The 23,545-nt window shown below is 57.0% G+C and overlaps 1 protein-coding gene across 1 annotated transcript in view; it reads right to left on the reverse strand.

The window, feature by feature from the left end:
- PAX2 (paired box 2) overlaps positions 1-23,545 on the reverse strand; it is a 109,668-nt gene that overhangs the window by 48,291 nt on the left and 37,832 nt on the right. The window contains 2 exon segments of the mRNA XM_044420186.1: positions 3,986-4,105; positions 12,837-12,922. Coding sequence (XP_044276121.1) covers positions 3,986-4,105; positions 12,837-12,922 — 206 coding nt within the window.

A 23,545-nucleotide genomic window follows, 5' to 3' on the forward strand; every position in this document is an offset into this window, starting at 1 on the left:
GCCTTCTGAATAGTGAATGTCCAGAAACACACCCATTCCCCATTTCCTGCATGGACAGACTTAGTTCATGTTGCTGGGCTGGACCTTTGGGCACTGTGGATGCCGGGGAATGGGAACCTGTGGGCTGCGCTGCCTGCGACCCTGTGGCAGTGGGGTGGGTGGGGGCTCATGCGCCATCTTGCATCATTTGGGCAGGAGGCTGGGAACAGTCCCTTGGGAGCGCCCTGGTACGCCAAGCATGAGGAACCATGCAGGTGCTCCTGGCTCAAATACCACCTATTTTGGGGTCCAAAGCATATGTTGCTTTTTCCTTTGGCGTCACCAGGAATGCGGGAGTTTCTGGAAAAGTCCCCTGATGGTGCAGGCGGAACAAGCTGCTGGAAGTGAGTGGAGTGAGTTTTCCGTGGTTCACAGCTAGACGTTGCAACCAAGAAGATCATGTCCTGCATTCCTACCACATCTGAGTGCCTGATGGTGACGGGTGCAGAGCAAGATTTTTCCCGAATTCTTCAGTGGGTCGGCAGGACGACGTGGAGTTGGGTGTTCTTCTAAATATACATTGCCTGTTTGTTACGAGGGGATGACGTGAGAACATAAGCAAGGCCCTGCTGGACCAGGCAAAGGGTCTGTGCACAGAGGGGCAAGCCAGCGGCCCACAGGATTCCTCCAGCGGGGAGGGCACGAGCCGTCTGCCTGCCCCAGCTCCTTCGTGACAGGTGCCTGCAGCTGTGATGCCTTCAAAATGCCAGTAGCCATTGCGGCCTTTCCCCCACGGATCTGTCTGCTCCTCTTTTAAGCCACCCAGCCCCTTCTTCATCTCAGGGGCCCTTCCCTGCACCCAATAATACGAGAAGCTGCACTTTGGAATCTGGCCCAGACAGAGCCCAAGCTAGGAGCCAGTGAGACTAATGAGGAAGCCCCCACGTCAGCGCTCTGGGTCGGCACCGTGCATCTGCTGCACCAGCCGAGCACACACAGCCCTGCCCCTTGCCCTCGAGCAGCAGGACCGGCATCCAACCCCGGCGTGTGTGTCAGCAGCAAGCCCTGCTCCTCTGGGAAGGGGCGCTGTGGCCGCACACCCAAAGCGCTGCCTCTGACCCCAGACCGGCGCTCCTGCTGATCAAAAGCCCCCCTGCTGTGGCGGGACTACGCTTCGGCCTGTATCCCAGCACCCAGGTCACCACTGCCTCGGGTGCTGGCACCTCCTCCTCCAAAGCTGGTGACCGGGAAACGCACAGTTTGATGTTATCCGGACACTGATGGCGCAGCTCTGGACAGTCTCGCACAGCGATGCCATGTCGACGTTAAGCAGCAGGGGGGGAAGCGGGAGCCCCACAGCAGCCCACTAGCCAAACACCAAGGGGTGAAGCGGCAGTTTTCCGGCATCACCTCCAACAGTCCCTTCCCCATCCTGGCCAGGTGGTTCGGGATATGCCAGGTGTGGTGGGCGGCATCATGTATGTACGTATGCGAGCATTCATGTTGTTTCAGTGCCACCCAATAGCCAAAGTTCTCCGGGCAGGTTATAGCAGTGCATAAAACCCCTATGACAAAAATTAAGGGAAACTCAAGAAGTGGGGCCCATCCTGCGACCATCCTCCTTCCGAGCTAAGCGCTGAGACGGTCCCAGGAAGGATCACCCGCACTAAGGCAGCCGCGATGGGGCAAACAGGCCAGCCGGTGGGTGGAGGCCCCCCACCCGCGGCTTCTGCCAGCCCATTCGGAGTACCATGTCCAGGGCTTTGCCGCCAGATCCGTGCAGCAGCGGCAGAGCAACAGGGCAATTTGTGCCGTGTGTTGCGTGGCCGTTTCCACAGTCGCCCTCGCACTTGCCACGCACTTTGGGCCAGCAGTGTCGGCCCGGAGATGCAGGCGGGGATGGCGGCACAACTGCCCCGTGACTTCTGGCTTGTTGCTCATGTTCTTAGAGCTGCGCCACTCTTTTTGCTGGGAGGGGCCAGCAGGGCCACCGGGCCGCCCGCCGGCAGTGGAGCCGCCACGCTCAGGCGACCCGAGGTGATGCCCCTGCGCCCAGCAATGGCCCTTCTCCTTGCCACCTCCGCTTTCTTCATCTCCAGGTCCTGCTGGGGTGGATCCACACCTCAGCATGATGCCTGATTGTCCCTGTGCTTAAAAATCTGGATTCTGCGATGGCCTTGGTGGACATGGCTGCCCACGCCAATGCCTGCTGGCAATCGCTGAACACGCACCAGTAGGAAACCCACCGTGGAAACCCACTGGGGCTCGACAACACGCGTTGGCACCCGTCGCCAGCATCTGGCACAAGTAAGCCCTGGATAGCGAGAAGCAGGGCTTAGGCAGGGCAGTGCACAGAAACACGCGTCCTTCAGCGGATCGACACCCTCTCTCTAGAAGAACTGCTATTTAAAAGGCAGGGCAAGTGCTCCAGAAACGGCTCTGCCCTCCCCGCATCTCAGCCACAACCCACTTCTGCCCTTTTAGGTTTCATCTTCAAGCAGAGCAAAAGAAGTTCGGATCCCCAGGAGCGCAGCTCATTGGCTGGCAGCCTCACCCTTTCCGGGTTCCCCCAGTTGCTCATGTGCTGCTGCTGCTACACAATACAGAGTCTCCATAATAGCCGAATAAATAATGTTAATGCCACCCCCCCCCCCCGAAAAGAGAGACGGGAACAAGCTTTGGCACCCAACCCTTTGCATTAGTTCCACACCTGGAGACCTGCTGTGTCATACTGACCTCATGTTCTGAAAGTGGCTTCAGATTTTGAGCAGAAGGCAAGGGAAGCACAAATATCTCATGTACGGACAGAGGAGAAATCTGTTGTTACTAATTTTTTTATCAGAATTGACCCATTTCCGGACAGAAAAACAGACTTGGATGCAATCTGCAATTGAAGTCAGTAGTTTTTAAGCCTGCATGGCAATTTGCAGACCAGAAAGTGTGTGTGTGTATTTAACACTTTTAAATAAATCTCAGCCACCTCATGGCTCTCTGGACAGTTTACGCAATAAATGACATTTGATGACACGAGTAAAAACGTGCATGAAATGTACATTTTAAGCATGCACAAATACTTTATGATCAATGGGAGAAGAATGCACATGTTTCAACTGAAAATATTTTCATTTTGAAAAATATGCACAAAATACACCTGAATTTTCATGTAAAAGAAGCAAAATTTACGGCCGGATAGGGACTCAAGTCCAAATGCGCTTTGAAACGGCATTCAGGAGATTTCAGGGGCTCAGACTTGCCTGATTTGTGCTCTCCCCATCTCAAGCTTTCAGTCTATGCACTTCTGGAAATCCCTGTGCAGAAAGACCTGTTCCCTCAAAGACAAATACTGCACTCCATCCCATCAAAGCCTTATAACCACCCGATGGGCTCCCCCGTGCCAAAGAATGGCTTAGCTTTGCAGGGCTGCATGTTCAACACCAAGCGCCTTTTAACGCAATGCTGCCGCTTCGCGAATGCCAGCAGTGAGCTAAACCGTGTCAAAAGTACGCACGTTCTCCGTTTCCCCCTTTCCGAATGCATGGGGCGTTTGCAGAGTGCTGCTCTGCGGTCCAATCCCTATTCCTGGAGCCCCAGTCCTGCCCTTCTCCGCCTTGTCCCGCTGGAAGCCAGAAGGTGTCTTGGTCTCATATACGCCGTTGCCTGAAAGTGCGCCCCAGGCCGACACGCGCGAACCTGCCCGCAGGTACGCAGGTGAGCCTCCCCGGCCCCCGCCGCACTGGCCCGGACTGGCCGGGCGGGCCGCATCGCCGCGATGCCGGGCGGGGGGCTTCGCTTCTAAGGCCTGCAGGCCGGAGGGGACCTGCCTCGCCCCCAGGGGCCAGGAGGGAGCCTGCCGGGCCCGGCGCCGCAGCCGCGGGACCGCGGGGGGGACCCTTCGGGCCTAGAAGCGCCCGCGGTACTGGTGCCAAGCGGGGGCGCGGGGGCGCGGAGAGGGGGCGCGGGGCAAGAAGCAAAGGAAGCGCACGGGAGGACGCGCCCCTCCCCCTACCTTCGTCACGTTTCCTCTTCTCGCCATTCGACCGAGGAATCCCCAGAATCCCGTTAATGGAGTACGAGCCCACCGGATCATTGGAGGCGCTGGAGACGGGAGGGGAGGCTGTGCTGGGCACTGGGCAGAAGGAAGGAAAAGGGAGAAAGGCCCGTGAGGAGAGCTGCCGCCCGCCCGCCCGCCCGCCGGCCCGAGGGCGCCCCGGACCTCCGGGAGCCGGCCCCGCGCGCCCGGAGTCGTGGCCAGTCCTGGCCAGGGCCGGGGCCGGGCCCCCAACGCGCTCCGCCCCTCTCGCCCAAAGGGGGCGCCGCGCCCCTGCGTGCTCCCGGCCGGCCGGGTCCCCGCAGCCCCCCGCCCGCCACAGTCGCAGGCCCGCGTTCGCTCGCTCCGTCGGGGCGCCCGTCCCGCTTCCCCGGCTGCGGCGCACGTGTCCGCGGACGAGAGCGCAAGAGCCCAAGAAAAGCAGGGCTGCTTTGCGCCGCCGCCGGAGGGGCTCCGAATTCTGCTTCGGGAGCGGGCAGCAGCTGGCCGCGCCGGGAGATCGGTGCCTGCCCCTCCCGCGGCTTGGGGCGCTTCCTTGGCCGGCGTTTCTCCGACCGCATTAGAATTTGGCGGAGGGGAGTCGCGCACAGGGGCTGGAGGTTGCATTAAACATTTCCCGACATCATTCGGGCATCATTTCCAACTCACTGGCGTTCCGCTCGCTTGCTGTTAGCTATTGGGTCTGCCGCGAGTTCGATGTCAATAAGTTGTCAATGAGGAGGGAGCGGCGCTACCCGCGCAGATGTGTTTGCAAACTCGCATCTCCCAACCGCGCAGTGTGCAGCCCCTGACGCAGGCGGCCAGTCGGGGGCTGAGGGGCCACAGTGCCGGCCATGGCCCAGTCCTGCGCTCCTGCCCATCCCAGCCGCTTCCTCCCCCGCCAGAGGCCTGCGTGGGGGGGGGGGGGCAGGTAAACACAATATCCGGGCATTTTCGGGTGGGTGCTGTCAACACGCAGGCCTCCTTCTCCTGCTCAGCAGCTCTCCCTCCTGAGGGCCCCTGTGGCTTTCCATGAGTCAGGCCCCCTTGCTATCGATAATGCTGAAAAATGACCCAGCCCCAGTGCCATTCTGGGAGGGCACGCGGGGCTCAGCCCCAGGCACTTGGCCACACGGGGGTCTCAGGGGATGGCGGTTGCTATCATTTTCACACTCTCTCTTTATATTATCCTTTCTTTTAAACATTCGTTGGGAGTGCATCTTTCTACCATTTCGGTATTATCAGAACATGCAAATGATGGATACAAAGAGTTCCTCAAAAAATCGAAAATACAACCAGAAGGCTCCGTTTTGGTACTAAAGACAAGAAAATCCCCTTCAGTTCATGGAACTGTATCTTTACATCGTCTGCAAGTTTGGTTGCTGCTGAGGCATCTAATATGCAACTTGATTTTGTTCCGGGGAGCTCTTTCAAAAAAGGCTTTTGCGCTTCCTGCGAAGCATTTCCGGGCATGGTGGCGGGGCAGCTCACACCTGCAGGGAGACGGTCCCTGCAGACTGTCTCCTCCCACCAGCTGCACCTAAGTGTGTCCAACAAGCCAGAGGCCTCTGGTAGTCGATGGGACGAATGACTCGGAGGAAACTACAGAAACAGCAGGAAGGGGAGAGGGAGAAACATGCTTGCACATTGCTCCAGCTGGACTGCAGGTTGCAGAGAAGGAGAACTTGGAGGGCTGGTGATTGTGCGCAGAGCCACAACCCAGCTGAAGGAGCACAAAAGCGCATCCAGGGCACCTGCCTCATGGAATGAGGGCTGCACATTTCCCCAGCACCACCCATGGATGCAACTCATCTTGCCCAGGTGTGGAAGCACAGAAGAAAAGCATTTGAACTGGACCTGAGGCAAGCAAGTGCCTTGGCCGAAGCATTAGCTGGGCCCTGGAGGAGTTACTCCATATGGGGACAGATGCTGCAACACTAAACGAACTGGAGCAGTGGAGAATGAGTTGCAAACAGGCTGGGTGCTGCCTGGCATGTCCAGCAGGGGTTGGCATCCCGATTCTGGCACAAGAGCCCTCAGGAAAGTGGCACATTTCTAGGCACAGTGCGCCAAACGCTCTGAACAGGGCACCAAAGGCAGCCACCGCCATCCACCGCACACGGGGTATGTTTCCCACCCCAAGCTGAGGTCTCCCCGTGTGGGGCACCCACACAGAGCCTGGTGCACAGAACCAGACACCAATTGCACGAGAGACACTTGGTTTTCAGAGGCTTATTTGTGCAAATGTCATTAGTGGCTGAAAAAATGCACACCCCGCAGTCCATCTGAGAGATGGGCGTCCGTCTGTGTGAAGTCTTGCTTCGTGCTGCAGTGCATCGGCGCCAGCACAGGGCTAATGAGCCAGAATCTGGGAGCCTCCCGTGGATTCTCACTCCCCTATTGGATTTCTCACCTAGCAGGTACACTGAAGGCTTTTCCACCGGAGGCATTTGTAACGTGCTCTTCATTCCCTACTCACAGCTGTTTACGGGCTCTTGCAATGGCATTGTGACCTTCCAGTCTTACTTCTGTGTCTCACCAGTACTTTGCACAAATGTTTTTAGAAAATGGTTTTCATTTTACAACTGTGAAGATTAGGAAAATGAATATGTATTCATAGATGTGGAACGAGGTAGGAGAGCTCAAGTAGGAGATGGAAAGATCTCAGAAGATGGAAGACACGAATGGAATTGAATTGAATGGAATTGAATTGTGGGAACAATTCAATTGTTCTACTGGGACGACTCTCAGGACTCAGCAGAAGTGAGCAGAAACAAGGCAGGGGGAACCATTACGGACACAGATGCACTGACTGGGGTCACCGGGTGGCTGGGGGAAGGAAGCCACCCTACACATGCCTGGCAGGCGCCTATGAGGCCCCAAGGTGCCTCTGCTCCCTCTGCCCCGAGCCCTGCAATGAGCTGTGAGTTCTGGGTGCTGTGCACTTTGCCGGGCTGGACGACACGGCAACCCTCACGCCGCAGGTGCGCTGCGTGCAGCCTGGCTGGTTCATGCCGGGCAAGAAGACTCTACCCTGTGCCTTCTGGCCCCTGGCACACCAGGGGTGCACTATGCACTCCCGAAGTGCTGGCCGAATCCAGCTTTCCTCGCTCGCTTTCCCTGATTGAGGACGACTGTGTGGGGAACGAGGCTGCTGCGCAGGCCCGCCATCACGGAGGACTGTGGGACAGTTGTCCACTGCACTCTGCACGGCCGTCGGCAGAAGATGCATGTCCTTGCCATGGCACAGAGGGCACCACAGGTGTGGCCCAGGGACCACCAGCCCTGTCGTGCGGAGCAGGTGCAAGCAGGGAACGTCTTCTGCTCTTAGGTGGCCGTACTATGAATGTCATACTTGAAGGTCTTCCTAGAATGCTGGGCACACCGGGGGGGGGGGGGGAGACTCCCTGGAGAAGACAGTCCCGCTAGGGAGGGTCACAGGCAGAAGGTGAAAGGAAGGCCACGTGCGAGGTGCTCCGACTGAGTGGCGCTGACACCGACGGCGCTTCGGGGGGTTTCCATTCACAGGGCTGCCCTAAGTCAGGGGAGACTGGACGGCATGTAGCTGCCGCAGAATCCGGAAGTGCGTGTGTGTGCAAGAGCGGGCTCCGAGCTCTCGCGTGCATGGGCAAGCGCAAGAATTAACCCCCAACCCGCCCTACTCTGAGCTGTGCGGCACAAACTTAGTGCGTGTCCAAGACCATGCCAAACATCCTGCTGCTGCCCACTGCAGGGGACACGTGTGATGTGGATTGTGGGCCACGGTGCTCCTATAGCCTTTTACCAAGCAGCCCTGAAGCGCATGCAAAGAATGCCAGTGCCCCCGAAGCTGCTTGAAAGCCAGGGCACTGCACCAGCGGCCAGCGCAACGGTGTGTGCACCTCCTCTCCTTCCCTGTGCCTCGCCGGCTGCATCACCCGGTCCATCCCCTCCGCGACTTGGAGCGTGTGGCACCGTGGGGAAGGCGAGACCCTCGGAACGGCCAGCCAGCCACGGAGTTCCCACGGCGTGCTGGGACGCTAGATGGCTGACGGCGTCTAGCAGCCGATGCCGCCCGGCTCCGGGGCTTTCGTGTGCCCCGTGGCCAGGGCAGGGTGCGAGGCACTGGTCTCCATTCCCTCTGTGCCGCTTGCCCCGTCTTGTATGAAGAGGCAGCAGAAAGCGGGCTGGGTAACCCGCAGGGTCAGCGCAATCCTCCCCCGCAGCAGCCCCCTCTCCCCACCCCGTCACACCCCTTGCCGCCCCCCACGGCCCGGCTGGAGCCTTGGAGCAGCCAGCCGTGCTGCTCCGTAGCAGCCCCAGTGCGTGGAGCCCCAGCTCCAGCATCACAGGATCTCAGTGCTGCGACCCAACTAGTTAATCAGTTAGTTAATAAATGCAGAAAAGGACTACTTGCTGTTACTGAGAACGGCTACCCTTGAATGGCATTAGCAGCAACAACAAATCGCGTCTTGGAACACCTACCCCTGTTGTAGCAATAGGACCATTACAATTACTGCAGAAAGCAGAATCAGTGCCCTTCAGTGCCACGAGGAACTAGGTTTTAAAACTTTCAATTGCTGGAAAATATTGTCCTGGTCAGTCAAGCAGCAGATTTTTAAAAATGACTTTCACTTATTGCACACCCACAAGCTGCAGGCGAAAGGGTCCAGGCATCAAAGAAACAGGTCTCCTCTCAGAAGAATGCAAGGCAGCAACAGGCAGCAGGCAGTTGCATACATTCTGGTGTCTTTTGAGCAATTAGCTCTTAATCAAGGGACTGACAGAAAAAATAGCACACATCCATTACAATTTCTTAGATGATGAGCTCCAAAGTGCGCCACCAATTTACAGGCTCCTACAGTGGTAGTTGAGCTTGTAACAGACACGAGCTTTTCTTTGTTCTGACAGTCCCCTGATGAAAAGTTAATTGCTTAAGAAACTCGGGGTTGGGTGCCCCTTCCGGGGGGCCAACTGTTTTGCCTCCCGAAATGGCTGGCTCTCCCTTCCTGCTGGGCTGCTGTCCTTTTGTCCCTTCCTCCTCGGGTGAGGGGAATGCCCCTTCTCTTCTGGATGAAGCCTGCTGCTACAGGTATTTGCATCATAGTTGAAAACAAATGGGCTTTCCCTCCAATGGCCTTTATTCTTCCTTGGATATCCTACATCCTGTTGGATGCTGGCCAGAAGGGCAGGGCAGAAGAGCCTCTGCAGTGGGGTTGGAGTGCAAATCTGCCCCACAGGTCCCCAGCACGCCCACTGGGGCATCCAGGATGCGCTCCAGACCTCCAGCCGCTCCTGCTGGGGAAGCAGCCCAGCTGTTTCCTCTGAAGGCCCTGGGTCCAAGCCAGAGAAAAGCGGCGTGGGGAAACAAAGGGGAAGCACCCAGCAGGGCTCTGGAAGTGGTGGATGATTTACTCTGCAACTTCTCCCCCCCTCCCTGGAATTTAGGAACTTTTTCACTCAAGGAGTTTTGTTAATCTGCTGTATCTGCTTTTGGTTTTGTCACAAAATTGAGATCTATGCACTAGTCAAAAAGTCTAGTCTAGTCTAGCCAAAAGTTCTTTCCTGCTTGTCTACTACATAACCTCCAGGTGGCACTGTGACATAGCAGCATAGCGAAACAACACCGGTTAAAAAGGGGGTTAATTTTAATTTCATTTTCAAATGATACTACATTTTCTCAGAGCTAAAAGAACTCACTGAAAGTGCTGTTTAAAAACAAAAGCAAAGCTGGAGGCCCCGGCATGCTCTGAAGAACTCATGAGCAACAATGATGGGGAACGACAAGGCCACAACAAATGCCTTATGCAGAAAAGCTCTGCTCTGATCATTGAGTTATTAATTGGCTGAAGTGATGCTCTGTATTAAGTTATAGCGATAAAGCTCATTTGAACTGGCCACTTTCTGGTCTACTTCGCCATAGTTCTTTTGGTAAAAACAAAATAATTCTTCTTCTTCAAAAGGCAACAGTTCCGCTTTCAAAGAAGAAAGAGAGTTTCTTCACAACAGAAAGATTAGTTAGGAAAGAGTTGGATTCCCCCCCCCCCCAAACATGTGAGACTCACACTTACTGCACATGCATAAAAGATAATATGGAAAGGCTGAGAGGTTGGGAAGCTCTACTTCTGAAGCCTGGGAAGACGGCGTTTCTTTTATCCGCCTCTCCCTTTCTGCTATTAAATTCCCATTCGAGGGCAGCACATCAACTGTGTGCTGGGGTGCTTCCAAATATGTACCCAGGAACAACATGAGGGCAATTCCAAAAGAACATTTGCACAGCTCACACATTCAACCCATTAAAAAGCTACGCAAAGTGCGGATGATGGGAGAGGGAGCTGCATCCCTGAGCTGTTCTAGAGCCGCCCATACCGAGCATGGGCCCCATTTCTCTGGCCCTCCCTGCATGCCGGGGATCCTTCCAGAGCTTCCCCTGAAGTTTCCAAGTGCTATAAGTGAGGACCCTTTTTTCTGACAGACTGCATGCTAGTGGCAGTGTTATGATCAAGGCGGTGAGGCCAGAAAACAGTCCAACAGGAAGGAAGGACCTTTTTCCGGCAAAGCTGTGTGCAAGATCCCTGTCTGGAAGCAGCAGCCGGGGACCCAAAGCATCTAAAAATTCACCCAAAGCAACAAATGCTCTGGGGAGAAATGGCTGGACTTGATGGAAGGTGCAGGTGAGCTGATCACCTTCCCACGAGGTGGGAACAGGCTGCCTGTGTTCTTGGGCAGGGCAGCTGCCAGGCAGGGCCATCTTAATGCGTGGGCCTGATGGGCGCTTGCCCGTGGGCCCCATACTAATCTGCGTATGTTAACCCTTGGAAAATCGGAAACTTCCAAAATGAACAGTAGTTGTCGTTGTCGTCGGGGCCCAGTGCACTGCTTTGCCCGGGGCCCGTCATGCTGTTCAGGCGGCCCTGCCACCGGGGCCTGCCGCACCCCTGCCCGGTGCCGTCTTTGGCCACAACTGCAGCAGCAATCCTGAGCATTCCTGTGCTCCTCTTAGTCTGCATTACTCTCGCTTAACGTGCGATTTTGTTTGCGCTCCTAATGCCGACTGAGTGAAGCTTGAGCGGGAGTTTTCTGTGTTTCTTCATCAAGTGGGCTTTCAGTGTGCAAACATCAAGGGTTCCAGCAGGAGTGCCTCCCTGTCCCGACTCCGGTGGTCATGTCTCCAACTGCTCCCTTCCACCGCCATTTAACCCTTCAGAGGCTGTGCTTCCCCCACTCCAGTTCCGGTCTGTGTACAGAAGACTGATCCACCCACACCTCTCCACGCATTGTCCAGGAAGGGTCCCCAAGCTTTCTTGGCTGGCGGACACAGTCCCTGTTTTGAGGGGGGCCTGGACCCCCCTAGAAGTGTCTGCCCTGTGTGGGTGCAGCTGGCCCATTCGCAAAACGGCTGCCGTGGGAGGTGTGGCAAAGACAGGACACGTGTACCCAAAACGGGTCGGCTAAAAGCAAAGTAACGTGCCCAGGCAGGGGGAGCCAGGCCAAAGGAGGGTCTGAGCTCACAGAGGCAGGGCACCAGTCCACGCCACACGTGCCCAGCCAACACCCTCCCCCAGAAAACTCCTGTAGATAAAGCACACGTATCTCGCACACACAAGACCCAGGCAAATGCACACCACACCAAACTCCTTCTGAAACTCAGGAAAACGCACCCAGGCTGTGCGTCAAACCAGTGCCCCAGGCAAGCGCCCACACCCCAGGACCATGCAGGCACAGAGCCCTCCCTGCCAGCCCACTGGGTTCTCCGGATGGATGCCCCCAGCCTGCTCCCCCCACGACTTGCCATGGCCTTTCTCTCTGGGAGGCTCAGCACCTTTCAAAGCGTGGGGCAGGCCACTGCCTAGACACCTCTGGGGGCCTCCCTGCGGTCCAGAGTCCTTCCTGAGTGGAAAGAAGGTGCCGGGAGCCACTGCCTTGTGCCGCGGCCTCCCAGCTCCAGCAGTGATCTTGGAAGCACCCCGAGTGCCCGGCAGGCGCCAGGGAGGAGTTTGTGGGCACCTGTCGTGGGGGAAGGGACCGTGCCACTGCTGGAAGTGGGATCGAGCCGCCTGCACAGCCAGCTTCCCCTGCAGGGTGTTGCCCAGAGAGGCACTCCAAGTGTAATCGACACAAAATCAAGCTGGTGTGACGTGCAGAGGTAATTGCCATTAATGCCCGCATCCCGTGATTCTGTGGGTTTCCCGCCCAGGATGCTGACTGGGCCTCCAGCCCGTTGATGCCCCCTCTCTGGCCCATCAGCAACCTGAGCATTTCCATGGGGAAGCGGCTGGGGAGGGGGCAATGCAGCTCCCCCACCCCCTTCTCCAACTTGCACAGAAAAGAAGGTCAGGCCTGCAAACGTGTCAGGCTGGAGAGCACGCACAGAGGTGTGGAAAGACTTGTGCTGTTTGGCACGGGGAGAATTCAGCGCTTGGGAGGGGGCATCTGCCTGCCCACCCTCTCGAAGGAGCGGCAGCCTCTCTCTTCCCTGCGTCCCAGTCAAGGGGCATCCTACGCAGTGTCCAGAAAACAAGCAGGGCGGGGGAGGCATGTGGGCCCGTGGGTGGGGGGATACGGGGGTGTCACAGGGGCTGTGTCAACAGTGCTGGATCAGTGGACCTGAGCAGTAACCAGCCCTTCCCAAACAGACGACATCTTTGCTCCACAGACATGGAATTCCCTCAGCAGTGGAAGAGAAGGCGTCCACAGACATGAAAACCACTTTGCAATCTGCCCAGAGAACCTCTGTCATCGCCTGGATGAAAGATGCACAAGACGGAGCCTCTTTGCCCCTGCGGGACATGCGTGAGGCGTGCGCATCTCGCCCTTCATGCTTCCTCGCCCACCTCAAGGTTCCTCTTACCTATGGTATGTCCAGGTGCAGTAACTCCTGAGCCGCTCCCATCTGGCGTTGGGTGGAAAGGCTGCTGCACTTTGGTCCGGATGATCCTGCAAGAACAACAGTGGCGGCAACAGGTGAGCCCGTGCCTCTGTGGAGAGGGCAAGCGCATGCGCAGGAGCTCGTGCAGGGACTGATGCGCAGAAATCAGGCAAGCATGCACCAGGCTGTTGGGTAATTTGGGTAACCCCTGAAGGAAGGGAGAGAGGGACCCTCGCGGAAGTGCTTCCCCCGGCTTCCAGACAAACAGCACGGGGGAATGTGCTTCTTTCCTCGTGGGGCGTTCAGCCCTAAATGAGGGTCTGGTGCCCAGAGCACAGCATCCCCCAGAGAAACCCCAAGGGCGCCCTCGCTGCTCAGGCACATCCCGCAGAGGCCGAGGACCCTCCAAGAGAGGGAGGGAGCCTCGAGGTGCGGCTCCGGCCACTGCTCAGGGGAGGGCCTCTTCCCTCCATGAAACAAGAGCTTTGCCAGCCCAGTACCTGGAGGGCGGAAGACTTGTTCCTCTTATCAATGCATGCCGGGTCCTCTGACCTTTGTTTCTGGCTACTTGGGATCCCCCTTCCCTGCCTTTGGGCAGAACCGATGGTGTGCCGCTGAGTGCGCAGACGGCCACAATGCACCCTCTGTGGGGAGGCCTCGGCCTGTCCTGGTGGACCCACGGCAGCTCTTCACGCATGCAGGCACTCTCCTTGTGTGGCCAAGGCGTCTAATGAGGCAGCAGCTGAGTCGGCCGTCTCCGCTTCTGCCCACTCCTTCTGTCAGGCATTCCATGACTCAGCTCCCCGTTTCCTGCCTTCTTTCTCTCTGAAGTTCTCGCAACCTTTGCCTCAACTCTCTCTTGGCACTGGGGCAGACAACATAAAGCCTGCAGGCCTCCTGTGTCCCCCACCCACCAAACTCTTCGGCAGGAACCGTGAAACATGCGTGGACAGACAGCGGCTGGGCTGCTGCCCTGGGGGAGCTCAGGAAGCGGCGTCTCCCCATGGCTTCATGGACACCAAAGGGCCATGCTTCCCCATGGGTTCACGTGTGCCGACGAGCCCGGCGTGTCGTGTCGTTACGTGCGTCCCCACCCAAGGCGTCGGCATTAACATATCGCTAGAAGCCCCCAAGCCCAGATGGATGAAGCAGAGCGCCTGGTCATGCGGGACAGAATAGCTGCCGTGTGAGGCTGTCTCTGATCATCAACGCAATAAACTCACCCCAGGATATTAAAATCTACGAACGGACGGGGAGTTGCTTGAGGGAGGAGGAGGAGGAGGAGGAGGAGAGGGAGGAAGGGAAGGGGCATGCAGTCTAAAAGACCAGAAAGAAGAGCAGAATGGCTTCTGTCCATGTAATCCATATGGGCTGGAGCGCAGTTTGGGGTTAGAGGAAGGCCTACAATTTTGCTGCACCACAGAATCTAAACAACATTTGGAAGGTGACTTGAGGATGTGCAGAGAAAGCGAAGGCAGCCAAAAGAGGCAACGTGGTCGCAAAGACATTCAAGTCAGAGAGAGGCTGAAAATTTGGTCTGCAATATGGAATTGTTATATAATGCTAAACAATTGCTCTAAATTAGAACATGCAATTAGTCATGGAACTCACAAGAAAGTCTGTAATTGTGAAAGGGTCCCAAGATCTGGTGTAAGTACAGCCAAACCGCTTGGAAAAGGCAATCACGGCGATCCATTTCAGCCTACGTGTGAGTGGAAAGCTGCCCGCGTTTTCCCTGTGAGAATGGCTTACGGTACATGGGACGCCTCTGCTTCGGAAAGGGGCGAATAAAGGGCAGGGTGCGGCAGAGGCTCGGAAAGCTCTAATGCAGAGAGAGCGGCTGCGGTTCACTGGTCCCCCCCCCCGCCGTCTACGGCAAGAGCTTGGGGTCACCCAGTGAACCCAGTAGCAGGTGCGGGACACGAACGAGGAGGGCTGCGTTGGCACAGAGCGCCACTGTGGCACGGCTGTGGCATAGGGTGGGCATGAACGGCCCAGGGCCTGCCACCGCAGGCGAACCTCTGCTAGTGGTGGTGAGACGTTGCCATGGTGTCAACGGCCCGCACCCGGGGCCCCGTGCTTCAGGGTGCCCGACGCTGGCCCGGCAGCGGGGGAGAGCGCCTCTTTTGTGCCCTGGTGCATCAACAGGGGCAGGTGGCTGGGTGCTCCTCAGACGTGGCGGCTGGCCTGGGCGGCCCGCCAGCCGGGCCCATGGCCCAGTGCCGTTCCAGCCCCGAGGCCCGAGGAGCAGAGCTGTTCTAGAGCCGTTCCGTGGCCGGAGCTGGGAAGGGGCAGCCATTCCAGCTGCCCTCCCTGCTCGCCCGAGCTGCTGGAGGCAACGGGTCTGTGAGCGTATTGATCCCACCCCCCTCCGCATGGCCCCTCCCCTGCAGCCGCCCCAGGAAGCCGTGATGGGGTGCAGGCAAAGGGATGGAAATAGAAAGCTATAAATTACTTGTGACAGGAAAGCAATAGTGCCGGAGAGCGACGCACAAGTCCTGTGTCACTATTAGATTCCTTTTAGCCTGATGACACTGTAAAAGAGGTTAAGCGTCTGATGGAACCCGATACGCGGGCTGGGCGGGGGCAGCCCGGAGCAACTCAGCCCGCACGGAGGGGATTATATCAGTCCTGCAGGCCAATAATATTCCTTTCATTGATCACAGCCCAAAGTTCAAAAATCTCATTACAGCTTGGCAGACCTGGAACTTTTCAAAAATCAATAGAGTGATATAATGTATGTATACTTAGTATAAATGTATCTGTTCAGCGGCCCATCCATCCAAACGAGGCCTACGGGGTTCTGCATCAAGCGTACACAGAGCACCGTGTTCTGCTACATAGTAATGTCCTCGTCGTAATGAATGAGATCCGCGATCTCCTTGGCAACCTCAGGTGACACGCAATTAAAAGCATTTCCTGCTACCAGCATCGTGGCGAGCTCCGTTCGGCTGTGGCCGTCCAGGGAGTGCTCTGGCAGAGCGGCCCTCACACAGCTCAACTCACGCTGGGTGATCGGCACTCGTGGAGTGATTGTGAGAAGGGCACCTTTCCGTACCAGGGAGAGGCCGTCCAGGCCGTCCTGCCTGCTGAGTCGGAGCACCTTGGACCGACAGGCTGGGAGCAAACAGACAAGTCACCATCTTGGCTTTCATGCCCTACATGTGAGCCTCCATGGGCATTTTGGTTGGCTAAGATAGATTGATGGGCTAGATCAGGTGTAGCCAAACCTTTTGGTCCGGTGAATGAGCACATCTGGAAATCTGAGAGACTGTTCTGGGCCCCAGCTACAAAATGGACATGATCCTGGTTGAAGAATTGGCCTGCAGGCACCTGGTGTCTTCCGTTCTGAGCCCCACATGTGGGACCATTTCACTCTGAGGGAAGTCCAGGTGTCACTACAAAAGTCTGTTACTTAGGTTTTTTTCTTTTTCTTTTTTAAGGCCGAGAAAAGTAGGAAAAGCAGCCCAATGGATGTTGAGAGAGCGACTCAAGGACTGCCCTGGAGGTCCCTGAGTCGCCTCCTCTTGGGCCAGCTCGGAGGGCACACAGTTGCAAGCCTGTGGAACAGCTGCTTGGATGGAATTCATGTGTGGAATCCCTTCGCACTTGGAGGACCACAGTGCTAAAACAGACTTTTCAACATAGTGCGCCATGACATTCTGAGGAGCAAATTAGCAAAAAGTAGACTAGATAGAAAAACTATTAGGCGGATCCAAAATTGGCTGCTGAACTGGACACAGAGAATGCTCATCAATGGCACCCTGTCAAACTGAGAGAGGTAAACTGAGAGCCAGTGTGGTGCAGTGGTTAAGAGCGTGGGACTGGGACTCAGAGGATCTGGGTTCTAGTCCCCGCTCGGCCATGGAGCCAACTGGGTGACTTTGGGCCAGTCACAGACTCTCAGCCCAACTGACCTCACAGGGTTGTTGCTGTGGGGAGAAGATGGAGGAGGAGAATGATGGAAGCTGCCTTGAGCCCTTTGTAGGAAAAAGGCAGGATATAAATTGATAAATAAATAAATAAATAAATAAATAAATAAAATGAACTAGTAGGATGCCTCAGGGCTCTTCAACATCTCTAGTAATGATTTAGATGATGAAGTACAAGGAAAGAAAATCAGATTTGTAGATGATACAAAACTGGGTGGAATAGTGATCACCCTAGAAGACAGGATGCAGATCCAGGGTAATCTTGACAAATCTGAACGCTGGGCTGAAAGCAACAGAATGAGATTCAGTAGGGTCAAGTGCCAAGCCCTTCACCTAGGAAAAAGAAACCAAACGCAAGGTGGGGAATATGTGGCTCAACAGAACTGAAAAAGAAAAAGACTGTGGAGCAATTGTGGACAACAGACTAAAAATGAGCCAACAATATGATGCAGCTGCCAAAAGGACAAATGCAATTTTGGGATGCATTAACAGAAGTATTACTTCCCAAACATGAGAAATAGTAGTTCCCCTATACTCCTCACTAGTCAGACCCCACCTGGAATACTGTGTCCAGTCCTGGGCACCAAGATTGAAGAAAGGTGCAGGAAAATTAGGAAGCTCCAGGGGAGGGCAAGAGGGATGATCCAGGGTTTGGAAACACTACTCTGTGAGGAGAGACTGAGGGAACTGGGCATGTTCAGCCTAGAGCGGAGAAGACAGAGTGGGACATGACATCACTCTATAAGTATCTCAAAGGCTGTCGCAAAGAGGAAGGTCAAGGTCTCATCTTGCTCATGCCAGAGTGCAGGACATGGAATGGTCAGGACCCCGAGGGTGTGGAATGGGCTTCCACGGGGGGTCGTTGAGGCCCCATTGGTGCAGGTGTTCAAGGACAGGCTGGACGTGCACATGGTGGGCGTGTCGTGAGCGGAGCCAGCTGGTGCCGGAGGTCAGACTAGATGGCCCGGGAGACTCCTTCTGACTCGCTCTGTTTCTATGTTTCTATAATCAGTTCAAGTTGCAACAATCCAGATTCAGGCTGGACATCAGGAGAAGCTTCCTCATGGTCAGAGCAATGTGTCAGTGGGACCAGCTGCCTGGAGAGGCGGGGGGCTCTCCCACACCGGAGACGTTCAGTGAGAGACTGGGCAGCCTCTGAGTGGGAGCAGGCGGAAGCCTCCCCGCCCCCGCCCCTGCCACTCCGTTTAGATGGAGGCTCCAGGGGCACCTCCACGTCAGGCCAGTGTCCTGCCCGTGAGCGGCAGTTGACAGACTACGTCCCCTGCACAGAATGCTCCTGCCCCCCATACGGATCAGCCCCAAACATCGATAAGGAAGCACGTTCTTACGCCCGAAGAACCACCTGCCCTGAATCCTGCCTTTCGCCAAGGCGTAACCAGGGTTTTACTCCAGGGTGGCACCACCCGCTTGCCTCAGAAAGCCAAGCGACTCACATCAACAGCAGAAAATTGCAGTCGTAAAGCAAGAGCCATGAGTTCCCTGGAAGCTAAATAAAAATCATGCGGGTCGCAAAGTCAGGGGACAGAAAGACATGCGGTGACACAGCTGCGGGCAGAGCCTGAGATACCCGCAGGAAGGCCAGGGGTGGGACAATGAAGCCAGAGCCGCTCTGGGCCTCTTCCGCAAGCTGGCTCTCCCACCCTGCCGCCCTGCCTCCCAGGCCGCTGCTTCTGCTCCGCTGCGCCACCGCGCCATTGCCCATGTGCCCCTGGCCGCCACAGGCGCACCCCGCTGTGCGCAGCCCCCCCTCCCCTGCCTGCCATTTCTCCATGCATGGAGCCCACGTGTGTGGGGGGGAGCGGCAAAGCCCCCTGCGCATGCCACCCCAGAGCACGGGGGCAGGCGTGCTGCGGGGCAGGTATGCGCATTAGCCTCTCGGGCCACCTGCCCTCCCCCAGCCCTCTGCATGGGGCATTTGGGGCATCGGGATGACGGCGTAGCTCACCTGGGGCACTCTGAATAAAACCTGCAGGGGTGGAGGAGAGGGAGGAGCAGAAGACCAAGGCATCAGCTGGCCTTCGAAGCGTTCGAAAGCTCCACTGACCTCTGCGCTGCTTGTCTTCAGGTGATCTGCCCTAGTGGATGCACACCTGGGAGAGTCTCTGCATCCGGGAGAAATGGTATCCGGCTCGGCCGTGGGCGCAGAGGGCTTGCCATGCGTTCCCCTTTTCGGTGCGCCACAACCTCCGCCCTATGGCACACCCCCCCCGGAAAGGCTCTGCCTGTGCGGCTGTCGCAGAGCACATAGTCCTGGGATGGTGAACCTCTTTATTCCGACAGACGCGGGATGTTGCGTGTGAGGAAGAATTATGAAATACTAAGTGGATGTGCCGTATATCCCATTGATTTTTCTGGCTCCGACGTGTTTTCCATCTCTCTCCGTCCATTATCCTGGGGGCATGGCAGCAGGCCCTGCTTTAAATACCTTTGCTTCCTTTCATCTCCTCCTCCCACACCTCCAAAAAAGTGTCAATATTTTATTTGGATTTTTAACTTCACTCCATAACAGTTGCTTGACCTCCTGACTCTTACAAGTCACATAAATTCTGAGACTTTATTCAGGAGCCATGTTCATGCTATTGAATAAGCAATTTGGGAGGATGAATTAATGACTTGTGCTGTTGCTGGAAAGTCCCTGAAGAAATATTAAAATTGCTTGCAGGCTGAATCAATACTCACTGAACACCAGGCACGAGGGCCTGCTCTTTCTTTTAATGGCACGGCAAGCAGAAGCGTTTGGGAGAGGAAGGGGGACTCCTGGATGTAGCGCGAGCACCCCCACACGCGGCCCTCCTGCACGGGTCTGCCCCGAGCGGATTCCTGCCGTGGCCAAAGCGCGTGGAGCGGCCGTGTTCCGAGCAGCTCCGCCGGCCTCCCAGCTGCAGCTGCGAGGGATGCAGGCCAGACGTGGCTGAGCGCTCTTCACTGGGCCTGGGTAGGTGAGCTCTCCCAGGTGCGGGCGCCGCCCACCAGCCCTTTGCTGAGCCCCCTGAATTGGCGCTGGAACCAGCGCTTTCTGCAGAGTGGCAGGACTGGGTGGGTTTGCCTCAGACACTCCCTGAAGCAGCTGCCCAGGGCTGCCTCTGCCCCTTGTGCGGCTGGAGCCTCTCCAGAGGTCCCTGGGAATGTGGGCAGTGGCAAACAGGCGCATTTGAACTTCAGGAGCTTGTGCAACTGCACTGACGTGGTGCTGGAAGCAGGAGTCAAGCGAGGAGAGCAAAGCAGAGCCCCTTCCTGCTCCAGGGCCCCTGCCTTGGGCCCCCCAGAGGCAGCAGGGAGCAATTGGTCCTGAGAGCTGCCCTCGATCTGCGGAATCTGGCTAAATCACAGCTGGGAAGGGAGGTGAGGAAGGGATGTGGAGGCCCTCTGGCTGGGGGCTGCGACCACGTGGCCAGGCCTGTCTGAATGGGATCGCCTTGCACTCTGCACAGGGCAGCAGTCAGTCCCAGCCGGCCGAATCGGCCGATCTTGTTCTTCAGGGGGATGAAGGACAGGTGCCACACCCCAGACGATATTGCCTGCAGCCGGGGAAGTGGTAGGAAAGAGTGTGCCGGGCTGGAACAAGCTGCCAGCTGGCAGTTGCCCCCATGGCAAGCGGTGGGGCCGGCCGTGTGGGCAAGGGTGAACACGCCGTCCATGGCTGGCATCATGTGGGCCAGCGGTGCCACCCGGCAACATACCGACAACCTGGGATTTCAGCTTGGGATTTCCCTCCCCGTGCACACGCCCTGGACATGCTGTGCCAGCAAACACCCGAGGGACCAAAACTCCTCCGCGCCCCGAGGGCCCTCGCACTGCTCGCTGGCTCCGCTTCTTCCCGGAGCCCATGCAGAGCCCGGGCACGGCGAAATGCGCCCGGGCGAGGAGGGCACACACACGGGGAGGGCACGTCCGCAGGATGCTCGGCCTCTGCCCCCCCCTCATGCAGCGTCTGACCAAGGCCCGGGTGTCTCCTTCTTCCACCTGCAGGCCCCCCGGGCAGCGTCCTTCTTGCCACGAAAATTCTGCGCAGGAGGGAAGGGTGGGCGGCGGACAAGGCACGTGGGGCCGCTGGTGCCGAAGGCCCTCCCTCGGAAGGCTTCCGAAGAGGCGCTGGGCCCGAGCAGCCGTTGCCCCCAAAACAAAAAAAGCAAGGCCTGCAGCCCAGGACCACGGGAGGGAGAGCACGCAGTGCCCTTCCTCAGTTGGCCGGTTCTGCCAGACTCCCCCGAGCCCTGGGCTGGTGCTCGTGGGGGGGGGGGCTTGTCCACCCACCTGGACTTCCCCGTGTGCTGAGGCCATTTTCCAGTCACCCAGTGGACGAAGGCGCCCTGCCCCGCTCCTGCCACGCTGTGGCTGCTGCTCAGGCCCCCTTGGTGCATGTGCACGGCCCCCCCTGCTTGGGCTCCTCTCCGGCCCTTCCAGGCAGTCACTGCTGCCTGCTGATGCCCATGGCTGCCCCTCTGCCTGCCTGCCTGCCTGCCTGGGTGCCCATTTCACAGATTCTGCCGGTGGTTTCTGTTTCCCTGCTTTCGACGCTGACTCAGGAGGCATCAAGGGCTTTGGTGTGCTAAATAATGATGTGTGGGTCTTGTAATGGCCACGTCAAGCGCAAATCTGCTTTTCTGAGCCCACAGCCCATCCCGCACAGCCCATGGCACGGAAGAAACAGGAATAACTGGTTCCCCCTCGCAGCCTGGGCTGCTTTCTCTGCCTGAGTGGGACACCCCTGGAAGATCCTGCGAACAAGCAGGGCACCCGGCAGAGGTGGCGGCGCCCTCTTCTGTCCTCCGCAGCCACAGCTGAGTTTGCGCAAGGAGGCCGCACGGCGCAGCCACAGCGCAGTGAGCCCTGAACTACGAATGCCTTGCACGTGCGCACGCTCGCCTCCGCTGCCTGAGGAGGGTCCCCCATGCATGAAGAGGTGGTGATCTAGCCAGGTTCACAGGTGCTGCACTCGTCCTGGTCCTGGAAGCTCCTAGCACGACAGTGGTCCCATAACCAGCAGCCTCCGTGGCGCACAGGGGTTCCCCTTGTACCTGCAGTTTGGTGGGACTGACCCTGCCAAATATTATGTGCAGTTTTTGCGTTGCATCGAATGCCATTGAGGACATAAGCACAGATGAACGCGTGAGGAGTCACCACTGAAAAGCAAAACCAACGGCATGTTCGCACAAGCTGACGCACGGGGCCCTGCATGCATCTCTGCACCAGGAGACGGGATCGCTGCTCGGTGCAGCAAGCCCCCACTACCCAGAGCAGCAGATCCGCATGGGAAGCTGGTCCCTTGCAAGGACTCTTGCGTGGGATTGTGACATGAACGGCCTACGCCAGAACGCAGCAACAGAACCCGGAACGGGGCCCAAACGAGGCATGGCAGCCACAGCCACAGCCGTTTCCATGTGCCTCTATGCTGTTCATACATAAAATTAGTCGGGGGGGGGTCTAATGCGAACGCCATGGGGGGGTCAAGGTGAGAGCAGCTGGCCACCTGCCTGCCCCTCCCAGGGCTTTATCCCATCCAGCTTTCGGCCAGTTTTACTCACTTTTGGCACCAGGGCTGGGCTGGGCTGGGCAGGGCAGGGCAGAGGGAGCTCAGCTCTCATCACCCGCCCATGCCACCCTTCAAAGGTTAAAAGAAGGCGGTGGCCTTTAGGTGAACAAGACAGGGCTGCGAGGAAGCAATGCAGCTGCTGCTGCCTTGCCTGGTTTGGCCCGGACACGCTGCTCCCAGGGCCGCTAGGTGCGGCAAGAGCAGGAAAAGCATATACGAGGCTCTTCCACTGCACCCAGCCCACAGTTGTAAGCTCCCCCAGAAGGATGAGGCAACAATGCCAGGATTAGTCCTTCATGCGGAATATTTGGAGCTGGCATCTGAATAACAAAGCTCTTGGCGACAACTATGGGACTGCCTTGGCAGGCCTCTTTGTTCCCTCCCATTCCTATTCCTCTCCCTCTACCTGCCACGTTTTCTTTCCAGGGCGCACACAATTCTGCCGAGGAGGCTCTCCTGTCCTCCACCTGTCACTCTCTCCATGTCTGCTTCATCTTGCATTTCGGAGTGGCAACTTCTAAGGGAAAACTTGAGAATGAGAATAGAAAGGCTGGCTTTAAAATAATTGGAGGCTGTTAAATGGAGGAGCCTGGCATATCACTCTGGTAATGGAAATAAATTCTGTTGTATTTGCATTTTAATTTTCCACATAAACAAAGGCTCAGAGTGTGCCTTCTTCAGCAGAACTGGTAGCTGGAATTTAATTAGAAATGAAAAGTTTATAGGGTCCTCTTTAATGCGATTAATGCACAGTTAACATTTATCACATACATGTGCTCAAGTTGCCTTTTCTAAGCAGCTACAGGCCATGAATTGCATTTCCTTTCCTTCTTGGAGAACTTATGTGTGAGGCTGTCCACTCCTCGGTGGGGCACTTCCTGCCAGCCTGGCACGCTGCAGGAGACCCTCGTGCTCCAGGGACCCCGGACCAGGCCGCAGTGCCTGTGGGTGTGAGGAGTGAGTGGGGCCGGACCATCCGAGCCAGCATGGCCTGCGCCAGCCCACGACAAATGGTGACCCCCCATGGGCATCCCAAAGGGCGGCTTGTTTGAGGAGCCATCCGACACACGCCGGGTCCTGGCATCACCTGAGCCAGGAGACACTCTCCTCCTCCTCCTCCTCCTCCTCCTCCTCCTCCTCCTCCGCCCACATAAAAGCCTCTCGCCCAGACGCATGCACAAATACATTCGCGTTCTAAACGATAT

This window comes from Varanus komodoensis, unplaced genomic scaffold (assembly GCF_004798865.1).
Source record: "Varanus komodoensis strain SLA01 unplaced genomic scaffold, ASM479886v1 scaffold11, whole genome shotgun sequence".
Taxonomy (NCBI): Eukaryota; Metazoa; Chordata; class Lepidosauria; order Squamata; family Varanidae; genus Varanus; species Varanus komodoensis.